Here is a 17,631-nt window from a genome sequence, read left to right on the forward strand (position 1 = left end):
AGAAATCAAAGTGAAAGCACTTCACTCAATATTCAGGCCGGCACTATTCACTATCACCCACGAAATCAATGCTACTTTAGGCCAGCTTTAGTTTAAATACCAGGCAAGGGGATGAACACAGCAAGACTCATTTGAATAATTAAGTATTTCAACTAATGTTTTCATACTATAGCTAATGCAGCTTTATTGTTAGGCTACGTAAACTACATTTCTAATAGGCTGACTCGTCACAACTTCCTTATGACCTTGACATTCTGAAAGGGGCGGGGTTTAGAGCCCGTAGCACACAAAGGGGCGTGTCCATACAGGGTGGAAATAAATAGGTAGTCCAGCTCTGCCGGTCCCCACTCACACCCGAAAGTCGTAAAACAGGATTGAGGCATCTCACAAACGGTAAATGACCAACCAACGGCTACATTAGGATATCGAACTCAATTCATGGCTGGGGTTAATATGGGCCTAGCAAGAAGATTAGGTAGATTGTCAGCTTTTGTCTTGACAACCTTGCAATTGTTTGTTTTATTCTAAGACTTGCTGCATGCTTGGCCAATTATTTAATGTCATAGTTGATGAGATGCAGCTCGAACTACTTGATGTTTAGTTTTTTTTTTTTGCTTTAGAAAAGCCTATTCGAACCTCTTGTTAAAGTGACTTCAATCTGCCATGATTGAACTCTGAATCCCTGACGCAAAGTTTAGACTTTCAAAGTTCATAACTGTTGCTTACAACATGTTGCAATTTGCTTAAATAGACTACACATTTACTCCAGTTTAAAACGTTTTGCTGTTCTTTTAAATGTGTGTCTTGGTCTATTGGCCTAGTGTACTTCTTTGCATAAACTTACTATGAGTTGCAGTCATTTGTGTAGATACTGTTATCTATTCAAGGGAACCTATGGCATACTCTATTTTCTCTCTTATGCTATGTTCTCTATGCCTCTGCTTACCTTAAAGCTAGAACTTTGCAACAGAGTTACACGCCATAAAGTATGGAAATCCTCAGAAACCATAATGGATGGTCAATATTTGTTTTAATAGTTAATGTCTCTCCTTCTACCTCCTTCTTCTCTCCCCCCACAGAGGACTAGACCAACTCAGGCAAAATGGTGAAAGTAGGTGTCAATGGGTAAGATACATTTTCATTTAACCCCTTAACTAACACAACACACTTGTTCTCTGATGTTTTCACTAGTAGACAAGTAATCACCTTATGCTTAGTTGAATAGAACAGTTTTATTGTCCAGTCTACAGTTGAAAATGTCTTTGGCCTCACTCCTCAAATCTGAGTTCTGCATTTCCCCCTCCTCTCCTCCTCCACCTCTGAGGACAGTGTATCAGAGCCTGTCTGTCTGACCTTTGTCTAGTTAAAAAGTAACTACTAATCAAACAGGCCTCACTTGATGGGGGAGGATTACCACATGAGGGGCAGACAGGACTTTACACCACAGAGTAAAGCCTCAGTCCTGTTTACTCTGCTGGCTACGATACACACCTCCCTGAACCCTGTCCTCTTTCTCTGGAAATACAGTATTTTGAGGTTCCCACATGTTCATTTGAGATTTCTCTGAAAGCTCTTTATATCCAGTATTTTGCTTCAGGTGCTACACAAGTCAGATGTTAGTTCAGTTGTATACATGACATTTCTATTTGCGACCTTTGAAACGTGGCTCCCTACTGAGTAAGGCACTCAGCTGTTACATTAGAATACAGGAGAGACAGATGGGGGACTACCACAACTTCATTTGTTTTTCAATGGCGAGAGGTTTATGAAATTCCATAGTATTGTTGAGGACTGGGTGTGACTTGTCACATCAATGATTAATGGAATGACTCGTCTTGTCCCCCAGATTCGGCCGTATCGGGCGTCTGGTGACCCGTGCTGCATTCCACTCCAAGAAGGGAGTTGAGATTGTGGCCATCAATGACCCCTTCATCGACCTGGACTACATGGTGAGTAGCCCACAATGGACCAGGGACTTCTAGCCCACTGAATGAGTAGAAAAACATATTGATCCCTGACATGTATAAAGTAAGGTTTTAAGACTTAGTGAAATAGTTTGCATATGAATACATTTGTTCTTCAGCCTAACTTATTAAGTGGTTTCAATAACTTTAAGACCTTTTAATGTTCCTGACACCCTCAATGAACAAACCAAGGCCCTGTCATAACTTAGGATCTATTAACAATAGGCCAAGAGACTCACCACCTCCTCTCCCTCTTCAGGTCTACATGTTCAAGTATGACTCCACCCACGGACGTTTCCACGGTGAGGTCAAGGCTGAGGGTGGCAAGCTGGTCATCGATGGACACAAAATCACTGTGTTCCACGAGTGAGTTCATTCATTTAATAACAAATCATTCACATTTGTTTTCCACATCTAAAGAAATTCATACAAATCAGGTCAGCATCTGTAGAATATGCAGGAGAGACCTGAAGTCCCTTGTGGTCTTATAGAATGGCGCCCCCTTGTGGAATCCATAACAATATAAATGGTGCTCTGCTTCCTCATAACATAACCCTGAACCTCCTTTCTCTCTCGTTCTCAGGAGAGACCCAGCTAACATCAAGTGGGGAGATGCTGGTGCCACCTATGTAGTTGAGTCAACAGGTGTTTTCACCACCATTGAGAAGGCCTCTGTAAGTATCCCCATCAGTAGACACAGCATCCAGAACTGTATGATATGGGAATATCATTAGAACAGAAATGACTCCTTTATAACATGCCTTTACCCATCAGGCTTAACCTGCATGTGGTGCATTATGTTGAATACATACAATAACTAGGCAACAATATTTAACCAGGCTACAAAAAATGTAGTACTGGACTCTAACATCTCCTCCTCCAGACCCATCTGAAGGGCGGTGCCAAGAGGGTTGTCATCTCTGCTCCCAGCGCTGATGCACCCATGTTCGTCATGGGCGTCAACCACGAGAAGTACGACAACTCCCTCAAGGTTGTCAGGTGAGACTCTCTTCCCTCCGACTCAACACGCACTCCCTCCACTTAACAGATACTACCTGCAACACCTGGCTATTCTGTTGCGGTTCAGACTATAATTTAGCACGTCTCTCTCCACAGCAATGCTTCATGCACAACCAACTGCCTGGCTCCCCTGGCCAAGGTCATCCACGATAACTACCACATCATTGAGGGTCTGATGGTACGTATTAAAACGCAACACCTGGGAACAATCCCCTAGAGAGGCTTAATCTGACATAACGACAGGTTTCACACTGACACAAAACACCTGGGAACAATCCCCTAGAGAGGCTTAATCTGACATAACGACAGGTTTCACACTGACACAAAACACCTGGGAACAATCCCCTAGAGGGGCTTAATCTGACATAACGACAGGTTTCACACTGACACAAAACACCTGGGAACAATCCCCTAGAGGGGCTTAATCTGACATAACGACAGGTTTCACACTGACACAAGACACCTGGGAACAATCCCCTAGAGGGGCTTAATCTGACATAACGACAGGTTTCACACTGACACAAAACACCTGGGAACAATCCCCTAGAGAGGCTTAATCTGACATAACGACAGGTTTCACACTGACACAAATCACTAACAGTACAGAACAAGGGAAGGACTGTTTTTAAGATCACAAACACACCATTTCTGTTTTTCTTATCCAGCCGTCCCCCACTACCACTTCTGTACCTCCTTAATGTGGATCACTCCTCATCTCCCTTCCCATCTCTCTCTCAGAGCACCGTTCACGCCGTCACCGCCACCCAGAAGACTGTTGATGGTCCTTCTGGAAAGCTGTGGAGGGATGGACGTGGTGCCAGCCAGAACATCATCCCTGCCTCCACCGGAGCAGCCAAGGCTGTCGGCAAGGTCATCCCCGAGTTGAACGGGTCAGTACCACATCTAATAACAACCAGTAAAACAAGAAACGATTATAATACGTGTATCACAAGTTCACAACCTCTAACTGACCACCAGTAAACACTATTACAATACAGCTGAACATTCACTAGTAACACAACCTCTAACTAGACACCAGTAAAACACTAGTATAATAACTAACCAGTTACACATTTATAACACTAGTCAGCCATTACTACAGTTCAGTAAAATGTATAGCAATGAAACAGACATTTGTCTAAGAACCAGTTGTTTATTATGTCTGTATATCAAACTGTAGATGAGTAAGTTTAACTTTGACCTTATGCTGCTGTCACCCCCTCTTCTTCCTCACAGCAAGATCACTGGCATGGCCTTCCGTGTCCCCACCCCCAACGTCTCAGTGGTGGACCTGACCGTCCGTCTGGAGAAGCCTGTGAGTAGCCCCTCCCCCCGCCTTACCAAACTGCCAATACACATCATGTCTTGAGTGTCTATGGTGTACCTTGCCTGCCGATACAAGCAAAAAGATAACTGTTCTAGGACCAGTTGTTAGACAGTGACCACCTAGTTAAATAAAGATTGCAGTAAAGCCCATTGTTGGGAAGACGATACATTAGTTTGCGTTGTAAATTTAGCAACAATGGAACAATAAGACAACCCACCTCGTTTCCTTGAACCACAGGCCAGCTACGACGCCATCAAGAAGGTTGTCAAGGCTGCTGCCGAAGGACCCATGAAGGGAATTCTCGGCTACACAGAGCAACAGGTTGTCTCTTCAGACTTCAACGGCGACACCCACTCCTCCATCTTTGATGCCGGCGCTGGCATTGCTCTGAACGACCACTTCGTCAAGCTGGTCACATGGTACGCATTCATCCTCTGCAAATATACACTCGTATCCACACACACATTCTTGGTGAGTGAAGAAACCTGACTTTGTCTCTCCTCTCTCCCCAGGTATGACAATGAGTTCGGCTACAGCAACCGCGTCATTGACCTGATGGCTCACATGGCCACCAAAGAGTAAAGCAACCTACCGAACTACGTCATGTGACACATATTTCCCATTCGATTGGACTATCGCCCTTGCCTGAGAAAGTTACCCGCAAAAGAAAATACTAATCACAACTATATATTTTATTTTTGTATTGTGAAGACCCTGTTCTGGTCTTGTGAAAGGTGAGATGGAATCTGGGTGTGACGAGATTTTCTGTTGAACTTGCTTCATTCAGAAGCGGAATAAAAGTCCTCTGTAAATATGGCTTCCTCTGTTTTAATTTAGTGTTGATGGGGAAGGAGAAACCCATAAATAATTCCTTTGTTATTTCTACCACACTAAGAAACCTGAATTAATAGATCACTCATACACAATGGGAAACACTATACAACTCAAATAGTAAACCAACTCAATTATTCCTGACCCTGGATGCATAGGAGTAGTTTAGGTACAGTATCAATACAATGAGGTTGCTCTGTAAACTAAATCTATCTGGATGCTCTTACACTCTGCTTGCATATCTGAGCCGTTTACTCTCGTAAGAATCCATGCATTTGACAGATCGTAACTGATTTCAAACACAACCCAGACACTTTTTATAACCTTGTCACTTCCTCTGCCAGTTCACTCTTTTCAAATCAAAGTGTATTGGATGTGTACACAGATTTGCAGTGAAAATGCTTATTTCTAGCTTCAACCGTGTAATACAATACACACAGAATCCTACAAATACATTTTGCCCAATCACTTTCCAAACCATCAGTTTTAAATTCTCTAACTAGGCAACTCGGGTAAGAACAAATTCTTATTTACAATGACTGCCTACACCAGCCAAACCCAGACACCGCTGGGCCAATTGTGTGCTGCCCTATGGGACTCCCAATCACGGCCGGTTGTGCTACAGCCTGGATTTGAACCAGGGTGTCTGTAGTGATGCCTCAAGCACTAAGGAAGGGGGAGAAGGCACTGCATCTGAGTTGAATCACTATTTCTCTCTATACCCCCCCTTCCTCCTCGGTTCAGCTCAATACTGGCTCCATTTGTTAAGACAAGGGTGTCCTGGCATGACTATAACATATTCCCAATCGATGGTATTGACAAGGGAATCAAAACGGTAGAGGTAATCCAACTACTGGGCTTTACTTTTCTGACTCGCTCGGAGACCAACAACCTGACTAGGGTTTTCACAGCATGGTGGTCCTATGGGGGCTGCAGGAGGTGTAATGAACAGAGTGATTATTGTAGACTTGACAGTATGTGTCCAACCGGTGCTGTAGGTGGACTTGTGATACCTATAGAGAACGTAGGAAAGTGTGAGAACCTCCACTTTACTTCACTATAGTTGACTTGGTGCTTACAGTGGACAGAAGGGCTTAGAGAACACTGTCCATCATACTAATTGATAACCAGAAGTATCATAAGTCAAACATTCAACTCACTGAGTTTTTCAAATTGACCACTTAAGTATAATGAATTAGTGTCTGTTCGCTGTAATGAGTGAAAATGATCCACTTTCTGTCACAGGTTTTTTACTTTAGTGACGGTAACACACAGCAGGACGTCCAGGAGAGAAGAGAATGTTGATGGCTGAACGCCTGCCTCACTAAGACATCCTCTGGTCGTAAAGATGAGCCTCTGTACATACAGTTTAATATAACCTTTCAAGTCAGACTTGTGTGTGCGTTAGGTGTATGTGTGCGCTCCCTCAGGGTCAGGTCAAGTCAGACTTGTGTATGTGTGCGCTCCCTCAGGGTCAGGTCAAGTCAGACGTGTGTGTGTTAGGTGTATGTGTGCACTCCCTCAGGCTCAGGTCAAGTCAGACTTGTGTGTGCGTTAGGTGTATGTGTGCGCTCCCTCAGGGTCAGGTCAAGTCAGACTTGTGTATGTGTGCGCTCCCTCAGGGTCAGGTCAAGTCAGACGTGTGTGTGTTAGGTGTATGTGTGCGCTCCCTCAGGGTCAGGTCAAGTCAGACTTGTGGATGCGTTAGGTGTATGTGTGCACTCCCTCAGGCTCAGGTCAAGTCAGACTTGTGGGTGCGTTAGGTGTATGTGTGCGCTCCCTCAGGCTCAGGTCAAGTCAGACTTGTGGGTGCGTTAGGTGTATGTGTGCGCTCCCTCAGGGTCAGGTCAAGTCAGACGTGTGTGTGTTAGGTGTATGTGTGCGCTCCCTCAGGGTCAGGTCAAGTCAGACGTGTGTGTGTTAGGTGTATGTGTGCGCTCCCTCAGGGTCAGGTCAAGTCAGACGTGTGTGTGTTAGGTGTATGTGTGCGCTCCCTCAGGGTCAGGTCAAGTCAGACTTGTGTGTGTGTGTTAGGTGTATGTGTGCGCTCCCTCAGGGTCAGGTCAAGTCAGACTTGTGTGTGTGTGTTAGGTGTATGTGTGCGCTCCCTCAGGGTCAGGTCAAGTCAGACTTGTGGGTGCGTTAGGTGTATGTGTGCGCTCCCTCAGGGTCAGGTCAAGTCAGACTTGTGGGTGCGTTAGGTGTATGTGTGCGCTCCCTCAGGGTCAGGTAAAGTCAGACGTGTGTGTGTTAGGTGTATGTGTGCGCTCCCTCAGGGTCAGGTCAAGTCAGACGTGTGTGTGTTAGGTGTATGTGTGCGCTCCCTCAGGGTCAGGTCAAGTCAGACTTGTGTGTGTTAGGTGTATGTGTGCGCTCCCTCAGGGTCAGGTCAAGTCAGACTTGTGTGTGCAGGTTGACTTTAAGCCCCAAAGAGCAGGATTGAAGATCGGGTTAATGTAGTTCAGTTTGCAGCCAGTAGGCTATGTTATGTCAACATCCCAGTGTCTAATCTCTCTCTCACGTCATGCTCTGACATGGCAGTCAGTTAGAGGAGTATTCTCCTGTAGTCAGATCATCATCCAGCCATAATCTTATTGAAGAGAAGACTTGTGTCTCCTGGGTGTTGTTGCTCTCATTGTTGGACACATACAAATTATGAGTCAGTTACATGTGTGCTGAATTCAATTTAAACAATGGATACACAGAGAGAGAGAGAGGGAGAGAGAGAGAACATGGAAGAAAGAGAGAGAAAGAGGTCAGAGAGCATGGAAGAGAGAGAAAGAGATTGGAGAGAGGGAGAGAGAGAGAGAGAGAACATGAAAGAAAGAGAGAAAGAGGTCAGAGAGCATGGAAGAGAGAGAAAGAGATTGATGAGAGTGAGAGAGGGAGAGAGAGAGAGAGAACATGAAAGAAAGAGAGAGAGAAAGAGGTCAGAGAGCATGGAAGAGAGAGAAAGAGATTGATGAGAGTGAGAGAGGGAGAGAAAGAGATTGTTGAGAGTGAGAGAGGGAGAGAGAGAGAGAGAGAGGGAGGTCAAATAGGGTCAGATCCTTCCATTTATTTTCCCTCTGTGTGCCTTTTCAGACCACACACTCACTGATCATTTCTCCGCCAGATTGTCGACAGCAAGTTGATTTACTCTTCTCAGAAATAGAGCACAAAAATGACAGAGGCTTAAGATTTAAAAAAGAGCTTAACTCACAACACAGACAGACTGAACAAAAGAGTGAGATAGGAAGTAAAAAAGAGAGGTAGAGAGGGGCAGGTTGACAGATGAAGAGGAAGGTGAGTAAGGATGCTCCTCTTGGTGTGTGTGTGTGTCACCTGTTTGATTTCTCATTAGTGTGTGTGTGTGATCTCATTTCAGCTTTAAACTAAACAGTGAGTTTGATTCTGTGATAATAGTGGTGTGTGCTTCTATTGGCTGTCTCTCTTTTTCTCTTCCTGCATTTCCAATTCTCCATTTTTCCCCTGATTGTGCACTTCTTACTTTTACACATTTCTGGTTGTAATACACTGGCTCACCCCCTCTCTGCTCTCCTCTCCCCTACCCTCTCTGCTCTCCTCTCCCCTACACTCTCTGCTCTCCTCTCCCCTACCCTCTCTGCTCTCCTCTCCCCTACACTCTCTGCTCTCCTCTCCCCTACCCTCTCTGCTCTCCTCTCCCCTACACTCTCTGCTCTCCTCTCCCCTACCCTCTCTGCTCTCCTCTCCCCATACACTCTCTGCTCTCCTCTCCCCTACACTCTCTGCTCTCCTCTCCACTACCCTCTCTGCTCTCCCCTACACTCTCTGCTCTCCTCTCCCCTACTCTCTCTACTCTCCTCTCCCCTACTCTCTCTACTCTCCTCTCCCCTACCCTCTCTGCTCTCCTCTACCCTTTCCCCTCTCCTCTCCGCTCTCCTCTACCCTTTCCCCTCTCCTCTCCCCTACCCTCTCTGCTCTCCTCTCCCCTACCCTCTCTGCTCTCCCCTACCCTCTCTGCTCTTCCCTACCCTCTCTGCTCTCCCCTACCCTCTTTGCTCTCCCCTACCCTCTCTGCTCTCCTCTACCCTCTCTGCTCTCCTCTACCCTTTCCCCTCTCCTCTCCCCTACACTCTCTGCTCTCCTCTACCCTTTCCTCTCTGCTCTCCTCTACCCTCTCTGCTCTCCCCTACCCTCTCTGCTCTCCCCCTACCCTCTCTGCTCTCCCTCTACCCTCTCTGCTCTCCTCTACCCTTTCCCCTCTACTCTCTCCTACCCTTTCCCCTCTGCTCTCCTCTCCCCTCTCTGCTCTCCCCTACCCTCTCTGCTCTCCCCTACCCTTTCCCCTCTCCTCTCCCCTACACTCCCTGCTCTCCTCTACCCTCTCTGCTCTCCTCTACCCTTTCCCCTCTCCTCACCCCCTACCCTACCCTTTCCCCTCTCCTCTCCCCTACACTCCCTGCTCTCCCCCTACCCTCTCTGCTCTCCTCTACCCTTTCCCTCTCCTCTCCCCTACACTACCCTCTCTGCTCTCCTCTACCCTTTCCCCTCTCCTCTCCCCCTACCCTACCTGCTCTCTTCTACACTTTCCCTCTCCTCCCCCTACCCTACCTGCTCTCTTCTACACTTTCCCCTCTCCTCCCCCTACCCTGTCTCTTCTCCTCTCCCCTACCCTCTCTGCTCTCCTCTACCCTGTCTCCTCACCTCTCCCCTACCCTGTCTGCTCTCCTCTACCCTCTCTGCTCTCCTCTCCCCTTTCCCCTCTCCTCTCTGCTCTCCCCTCTCTGCTCTCCTCTCTCCTACCCTCTCTGCTCCCCTCTCCCCTCTCCTCTCTGCTCTCCTCTCCCCTTTCCCCTCTCCTACCCTCTCTGCTCTCCTCTCCCCTTTCCCCTCTCCTACCCTCTCTGCTCTCCTCTACCCTTTCCCCTCTCCTCTCCCCTACCCTACCTGCTCTCTTCTACACTTTCCCCTCTCCTCCCCCTACCCTACCTGCTCTCTTCTACACTTTCCCCTCTCCTCCCCCTACCCTGTCTCTTCTCCTCTCCCCTACCCTCTCTGCTCTCCTCTACCCTGTCTCCTCACCTCTCCCCTACCCTGTCTGCTCTCCTCTACCCTCTCTGCTCTCCCCTCTCCTACCCTCTCTGCTCTCCTCTCCCCTCTCCCCTCTCCTACCCTCTCTCCTACCCTCTCTGCTCCCCTCTCCTCTCTGCTCTCCTCTCCCCTTTCCCCTCTCCTACCCTCTCTGCTCTCCTCTCCCCTTTCCCCTCTCCTACCCTCTCTCCTCTCCCCTTTCCCCTCTCCTCTCCCCTCTCCTACCCTCTCTGCTCTCCTCTCCCCTATTTCTTTGCTCTCTCCATCAATATATATCTACCCAACCATTGCTGTCTCTCTGTCTGTCTGCGTTAGCTAATACTATAGGGAATTTAACATCCTTAACTCTCACTTTGTTTTTCTGTGCACGTCTAGGGGGTTAAAACCTCTTACCTTCCACTTTCTAGCACGTTCTCTGTCTCAGTACGTTACTCTCCTCCTCTCTCTTTTGACCTCTTCTGTCTACTGGGCTTTACAGTAAAATCTCTCTCTCTCTCTCTGTCTTCTTATCTCCACCAGTTGATGTCTCTGGGAGGAAATGGCTCATGGAGGGGCTCTGTCCCATCCTCCATCCCTACTGCCTTCCTTTCTCACCTCTCTCCCAGCACTGACTTGGGAGTCGCCATCTTCCTCATCCTCACAGGTGAGTCAAATCTACCGTCTGCCTATAATACATTCACCCTCTAGACACTATACCCCTATACCCTCTAACCACTGATAGAGATTTGAAATGATTGGATTTTACACTATGTGTACTATAAGCAATATGATGAAGAATCCTCAAAGCCTAGAGGGCAAGTTTGAGATATGACCATATCACATCAAATAATTTCAGATCTGTACAAGTGTCTAGAGACTTGGGCATATAGGCTCAGGGTTGTTGGTTGAATTGAAATTAGGCATCTTTCCTCATCACAGATGAGAGATTCAGTGTTGGTGTCAGTTAGTTTCAGAGTTTGGTTGGTATTCCTCCTGAGTAACTCACTTGTAGAAGTATTAGGCTTGGCTTAAGGTATATTTATGGGGGTGAAATTCTGTTCAGATAAATCAAGACTTAAAAACAATATGAACTAAATCTAATTTGATCCCAGAGGACTGAAAGGTTTTCGATATATAAGCTGGGCAACAGCTTTTCACATCTTAATCATCGGAATCCAGAGCCCACGCAGATGGCTGAATGGGTTTACTTTGTTTCAACACAGATCTGTCATCCATCAGGATCAACCTTTCTGATCAAGTCAGTCAGTGATCTAACTCTCTATGACTGTTTCCATTATGGAGCTGTGGAGACAGACTGAATACAAAGTGTATTAGCATAGCAACCCCAGGGTCACACCAGAGAGGAGAGGATACACAGAGAGAAGAGAGGAGAGAGGAGAGTATAAAGGAGAGAAGATACATAGAGAGAGGAAAGGAGAGAGGACAGAGGAGAAAGGAAAGGAGAGAGGATACATAGAGAGAGGAAAGGAGAGAGGACAGAGGAGAAAGAAAGGAGAGAGGATACATAGAGAGAGGAAAGGAGAGAGGACACATAGAGAAAGGAAAGGAGAGAGGATACATAAAGAGAGGAAAGGAGAGAGGACAGAGGAGAAAGGAAAGGAGAGAGGATACATAGAGAGAGGAAAGGAGAGAGGACAGAGGAGAAAGGAAAGGAGAGAGGATACATAGAGAGAGGAAAGGAGAGAGCAGAGAGGAAAGGAGAGAGCAGAGAGGAAATGAGAGAGCAGAGAGGAAAGGGGAGAGGAATGGAGAGAGGAAAGAAAAGAGAGGAGAGGATACACATGAGGAATCACAGCATGGAACATTCCATACCTGTTGCTCCCAATAATTACCTACACAACAAATCAAATGAGTCTTATGAACAGCACCCTGCACCCCACTGGCCAGCCAGCCAGCCAGCAACCATGTCGATTCAGCTAGAGCATTTATTCACTTTGGATTGGTTCCCCGATGCTTCCAAAGCCGCATAGTGGGTTGAGGGGTTATACCCCAAAGTGGACAGTGAGCTGGTCTACATGCCAATAATGCTGAAACAATATTTTCAGTGTGTGTTTAATGACTACCCACTGTGATAATACTGCTGTACCATAAGATAGTATATCATATAGCAAGCTAAAGCTATCTCTCTCTCCCTCCTCCTCTCCCCTGTTTCTGCCACATATATCCACCTCTCTCTCTCTTTATCACTCTGTTGTCTCTTCTTTCTCTGCTTCCTCTCTTCCTCTTTGTCATCAACTCTGTCTCTATACTTCTATCTTTCTCTCTCTCCCTGTCGCTTCAAACCTCCTATCTCCCCGCTCCTCTCTTCCTTCTCTCCTCTCTTCTTCTCCAGGTGTAGTGTCCGTGGTTGGGAATGGCATAGTGCTGTTGGTTTACTGTAGAAAGAAGAAGAAACTCAGACCACCAGAACTCATGACTATTAACCTGGCCGTCTGTGATTTTGGATACAGCCTCTTGGGGGCGCCATGCCTCATAATTTCCAGGTGAGTGATTCCTGTCGACCAATGTTCAATCCCCCATACTGATAGTATGAATATCAAACTAGACAGAATGATATGATGCAGATGTCTTTTATCCAAATCAATTGACAGTTAACACTCACATCCCATGAATCAGACAAAGTGCTTAGTGTTCCAATGATCATTATCTGGTCATTAACTCCTCCTCCGGTCCACCAGTGTGTCCCATGGCTGGGTGTTTGGGGAAGCAGGGTGCCTGTGGTACGGGTTGCAGGGCTTTGTTTTTGGGATCGGCTCCCTCATCACCACCTGTCTCATCTCTCTGGACCGCTGCCTCAAGATCTGCAGCTTCAGATACAGTCAGTGGGATTCCCTTCATTTCTTTTTACATATTTGATTTGTTCTATCTTTTGAGTCATGTGGGTAAGTGCATACTTATCCTATCCTATTCTTCTTCTTTCTTTTTGACATATTTTCCCTTGGGAAGACAATGATAAAGTGTTGTTGAATCCAAAAAACATTTAACTTACCTAGGCTACATTTATCCTTCATCCTTATTTGATGTTTTTCCAAACATTTCATAACATGGAATACATGTCTGATACTCAATTGAGAGAACAAAAGGGGTGACACAAAAGGATGTTGTTGACCCCTTTTAGTGGCCTCATTGACTTCCTGGTTTTCCCTGAGGCTTTCGTCAGTGGGTCAGAGCAAGGCCCTTGCTTTGAATATGCCCTTTATACTGAGCATGTCAGATGATTGATTTTGAACAGAATACTGAACAGAACCTCTGCATTTAATGATCTAATCTAAACATACACTATATATATAAAAGTATGTGGACACCCCTTCAAATTAGTGGATTCGGCTATTTTAGCCACACCCGTAAATAAAATCGAACACACAGTCATGCAATCTCCAGAGACAAACATTGGCAGTAGAATGGCCCATACTTTCAACGTGGCACCGTCATCGGATGCCACCTTTCCAACAAGTCAGTTCATCAAATGTCTGCCCTGCTAGAGCTGACCAGGTCAACTGTAAGTGCTGTTACTGTGAAGTGGAAACGTCTTGGATCAACAACAGCTCAGCCGCGAAGTGGTAGGCCGAGGCTGCACAAGCTCACAGAACGGGACCGCCAACTGCTGAAGCATGTAGCGCTTGTCCGTCTGTCCTCAGTTGCAACACTCACTACCAAGTTCCAAACTGCCTCTGGAGGCAAAGTCAGAGCATTAACTGTTTGTCTGGAGCTTCATGAAATGGGTTTCCATGGCCAAGCGTTGGCTGGAGTGGTGTAAGGCTTGCCGCTATTGGACTCTGGACCAGTGTAAACGCGTTCTCTGGAGTCGTGAATCACGCTTCACCACCTGGCAGTCCAACGGACGAATCTGGGTTTGGTGGATGCCAGGAGAACGCTACCTGCCTGAATGCATAGTGCCAACTGTAAAGTTTGATGGATGAATAATGGTCTGGGGCTGTTTTTCATGGTTCGGGCCCTTTAGTTCCACTGAAGATAAATCTTTACGCTACAGCATACAACGATATTCTAGACGATTCTGGGCTTCAAAATATGTGGCAACAGTTTGGGGAAGCCCTTTCCTGTTTCAGCATGACAATGACACCATGCACAAAGCGAGGTCCATACAGAAATGGTTTGTCGAAATCGGTGTGGAAGAACATGACTGACCTGCCCTGAGTCCTGACCTCAACTCCATGGAACACCTTTGGAATGAATTGGAACGCCGACTGCAAGCCAGGCCTAATCGCCCAACATCAGTTCCTGTCCACATACCTTTGGTCATGTAGTGTAGTTTATAATCTGTTTGTCTGTATGTCCAACTCTTTCTTCAAGCCCACGTTGTAGAGATACTTGGGGTCACTAATTGTAAGAGCAGCTTTTGATATTTGTGATTGGTCCAGAGTCCAGCTTGATCTTGTTGCTCTGTTGACCTGGAGATGACTTTTCGGGTTACGTAGACACTTCCAAATACCTGATTGTTTAGGTAACACCGGGACAACCTCAGAAGAACTCTAAGGGAGAGGTAGCAATGATGTTATTGTATTGCTGTTTAGGGGTAGTCATGCAGGTAACTATAGGAAGGGGAAGGGTAGTTGTCAGGCAGGGTTAATGTCTGGACTACCAACATGCAGCACTACATAAAGAAATGAAAAAACGTAAATATCACGCACAACCATATAAACTACTAGCATCCATTTTCAGGGCTCATTTGCAAAAGATGCCTTAGTCTCAATGAGACTCCCTGTTAAAATAAAGGAAAAATAAATGTATTCATTACACGCTTCAATACATCTGGAGCCTTTGGATCCTATTTCTTATTTACTAATTACTGGTCAATCAAACAACGTGCTTCACTTTATTCATCTTAACCAATGAGAATAAATAATGGTGAAATAACATTCCTCCATCACTCTCTACCAGGTCAGTGGATCGAGAGACGTCACATGTCCATGTCCATAGGGCTGGTGTGGTTCTACTCTCTGTTCTGGGCCTCCCTGCCTGTCTTTGGCTTCGGCAGCTACGGACCAGAACCCTTTGGGACCAGCTGCACCATCAACTGGTACTCCTGACTCTCTCTTATTAGACTCTGTTTTTGTGTGTGTGTGTGGGTGTGGGTGTGTGTGTGAGTGTGTGCGTGCGTGCATGCGTGAATGTCTGCAGTTATAAAAGCATTCATCTCATCCAGCAGCAGCAATTCAGCCTGGGTACGAGGTTATAAAAGTATGTATAAATATACATCTTCTTCTTCCTCTTTTCTTTGAGGTGGGGGATGAGGTCATCTTTGATCGACAGGCTCTACATCTTGCTGATCCTGATCATGTGCTTTCTTCTCCCCACACTGACCATCGTCGCCTCCTACGTGACCATTCTGCTGACGGTGAGAGAAACTGCACCCAGCTGGCACAAAATGGCTGATTCAGTAGGAGAGAGTCCAGGGAACTCAACTCAGACTCTGCAAAAAACAGCATGCCATGTAACTCATTGATTAATGGAACCAATTGTCCTGGCATATTCTGAGTGGGGCACACTATAACATATGGAATGCATGGTGCGTACAGTCCAGCAAGCATGATCTATTACCGTGATGGTGGACTCAATAGCTGTAGCCAACTGGTGGTCTAGCGAGCGTGGCCCTTGTGTATTTGTTTGTGTTTACTGACATGTCTCTCTGTGTAGGTTTACCGTTCTAGTCGCGCTCTGGCATCTATTCCCTCCTCAACTATCACTCACACCAGCAAAGACCTAAGACTCACAAAGGTACCTTCATGTACATACTACTTCAAGAAGCCTGACTAACAGGTGTCTGTATATAGCCTTACTACTCTTTTTTTCAAATGTCTTTTTACTGTTGTTTTATTTCTTTACTTACCGACACACACACACACACACACACACACACACACACACACACATACCTTTTTTCCCCGCACCATTAGTTAGAGCCTGTAAGTAAGCATTTCACTGTTGTATTCGACGCACGTGACAAATAAACTTTGATTTGGTATGTGGAAAACAGACTATGTTTAGTCTTAGTTACTGGCTTGAAATGAAAGATGTCATAACATCTGCTTTATTCCAATGTTATTAACTTTTGTAATAACATTGTAACAAGTGTGTAAGTACAGACAGTACAGTATATCTTTCTGCTGTTTCATCTATTGTCTGTCTGTCCCAGATAGCAGCTGTGGTGTGCTCCACCTTCCTCTTATCCTGGACTCCCTATGCCATTGTCTCCCTCTACTCTGCCTTGGCCCCCAAGGAGGAGCATTGGGCCGGGGAGGCCATGCAGGGAGGAGGCCCCTCCATGGGGACTGGAGGATCCACTGGGATGGCCTCAGCCTTCCCAAACATCCCCAGCATTATGGGTCTCCTCAATTGGACCTCCACGGAAAACTACGGAAGTGTCTACTACGACCCTGGAGAATCCTTGCGGGACGTGACCAACCCAGATCCCTACTTCTATTCTGGCTTAGGCCACAGTCTGTCTGCTGCTTCCACCCGCAGTTCAGCCCCAGCCCAAGAGGGGGAGTTGGAGACAGGGAGCAACGGGCCGGTGTCCTGCCTGCCACCTATGGTGTCTCTGATACCAGCAATGTTTGCCAAGTCTCACTGCATGATTAACCCTTTCATCTACCAGATCATGAACAAGGAGTTCAGAGAGGACGTGTACGACATGCTGTTTGGGAGACAGAACGGGGAGAGGAGGAGAATGCAGGGAAGAGCAGGGAGCTACTCTGACAGTAAGGAGTCTTTCATAGCTACAGGTGTGGACTGGACAGGTGCAGAATGACAGATAACTCTCTCTATTTCTCTCCTCAGCCCACAAAGGCAGCGTCTCCTACTGCCACAGCTGGCGAGGGAGGAGCAACCCCAAGGCCATGCCCATGGTGGAGTTGGGGAAGAAAGAGAGGGCTGGCGACACCATCTCGGTGGGGTGGGACGCCCTGGGCGTGGCCTCGCTGGACACACAGGTCAACATGGACGGGCAGAGTCTGAGCGAGGCAGGGAGAGAGACAGAGAGAGAGCTGGGGGGGTTCCACCTCTAGTAGTCTGCTGACCGAGTGATAGAGGGAGATAGATAAGAGAGATGTTGAGAGGGTGGAGATGTTTAGGAGCAGAGACATCTTTAAAAACAGCTTTAAAATAAAACATGTTTTGTGCAAGGACAACCAGAGTATTGTCTTTGTCAACACTGTCCTAATATGCCTGTGTGTGGATTATGGTTCAAATGATAGTTTCACACAATAGAATAGTGTGTACAATTGTATGCATGTATTTTGTAACAAAATAAAATCGAGCCAAGTGAGAAAATAACAATAAAATGACATTCACAAGTGGAAATGTTCCTGATAAAACCTCCCCAAGTTGTGAACTCGGTGTTTAAGAGGTCTCATTGAACTGTTCATAGCCTAATGGGTGTTAAAAGAAAACCAGCTACTTGTGTATTTACGGTAG

The 17,631-nt window shown here is 46.4% G+C and overlaps 2 protein-coding genes across 2 annotated transcripts; both read left to right on the top strand.

The window, feature by feature from the left end:
- The first annotated feature begins 329 nt into the window (after nt 1-329).
- On the top strand, nt 330-5,123 carry gapdh (glyceraldehyde-3-phosphate dehydrogenase). Its single transcript, XM_029679082.2, has 11 exons — nt 330-393; nt 1,080-1,125; nt 1,847-1,949; nt 2,224-2,330; nt 2,548-2,638; nt 2,848-2,963; nt 3,081-3,162; nt 3,723-3,874; nt 4,221-4,299; nt 4,549-4,730; nt 4,824-5,123. Exons 2-11 carry the CDS (start codon nt 1,103-1,105, stop codon nt 4,891-4,893), a joined length of 1,005 nt encoding a protein of 334 aa, XP_029534942.1. The 5' UTR covers nt 330-393; nt 1,080-1,102; the 3' UTR covers nt 4,894-5,123.
- Nucleotides 5,124-8,307: 3,184 nt separating this feature from the next.
- Nucleotides 8,308-17,478, top strand: opn9 (opsin 9). Its single transcript, XM_065005934.1, has 9 exons — nt 8,308-8,427; nt 10,717-10,840; nt 12,530-12,680; nt 12,876-13,015; nt 15,097-15,235; nt 15,439-15,553; nt 15,853-15,933; nt 16,352-16,916; nt 16,996-17,478. Exons 1-9 carry the CDS (start codon nt 8,416-8,418, stop codon nt 17,220-17,222), a joined length of 1,554 nt encoding a protein of 517 aa, XP_064862006.1. The 5' UTR covers nt 8,308-8,415; the 3' UTR covers nt 17,223-17,478.
- The last annotated feature ends 153 nt before the right edge of the window (nt 17,479-17,631 follow it).

This window comes from Oncorhynchus nerka, linkage group LG3, assembly GCF_034236695.1.
Source record: "Oncorhynchus nerka isolate Pitt River linkage group LG3, Oner_Uvic_2.0, whole genome shotgun sequence".
NCBI lineage: Eukaryota > Metazoa > Chordata > Actinopteri > Salmoniformes > Salmonidae > Oncorhynchus > Oncorhynchus nerka.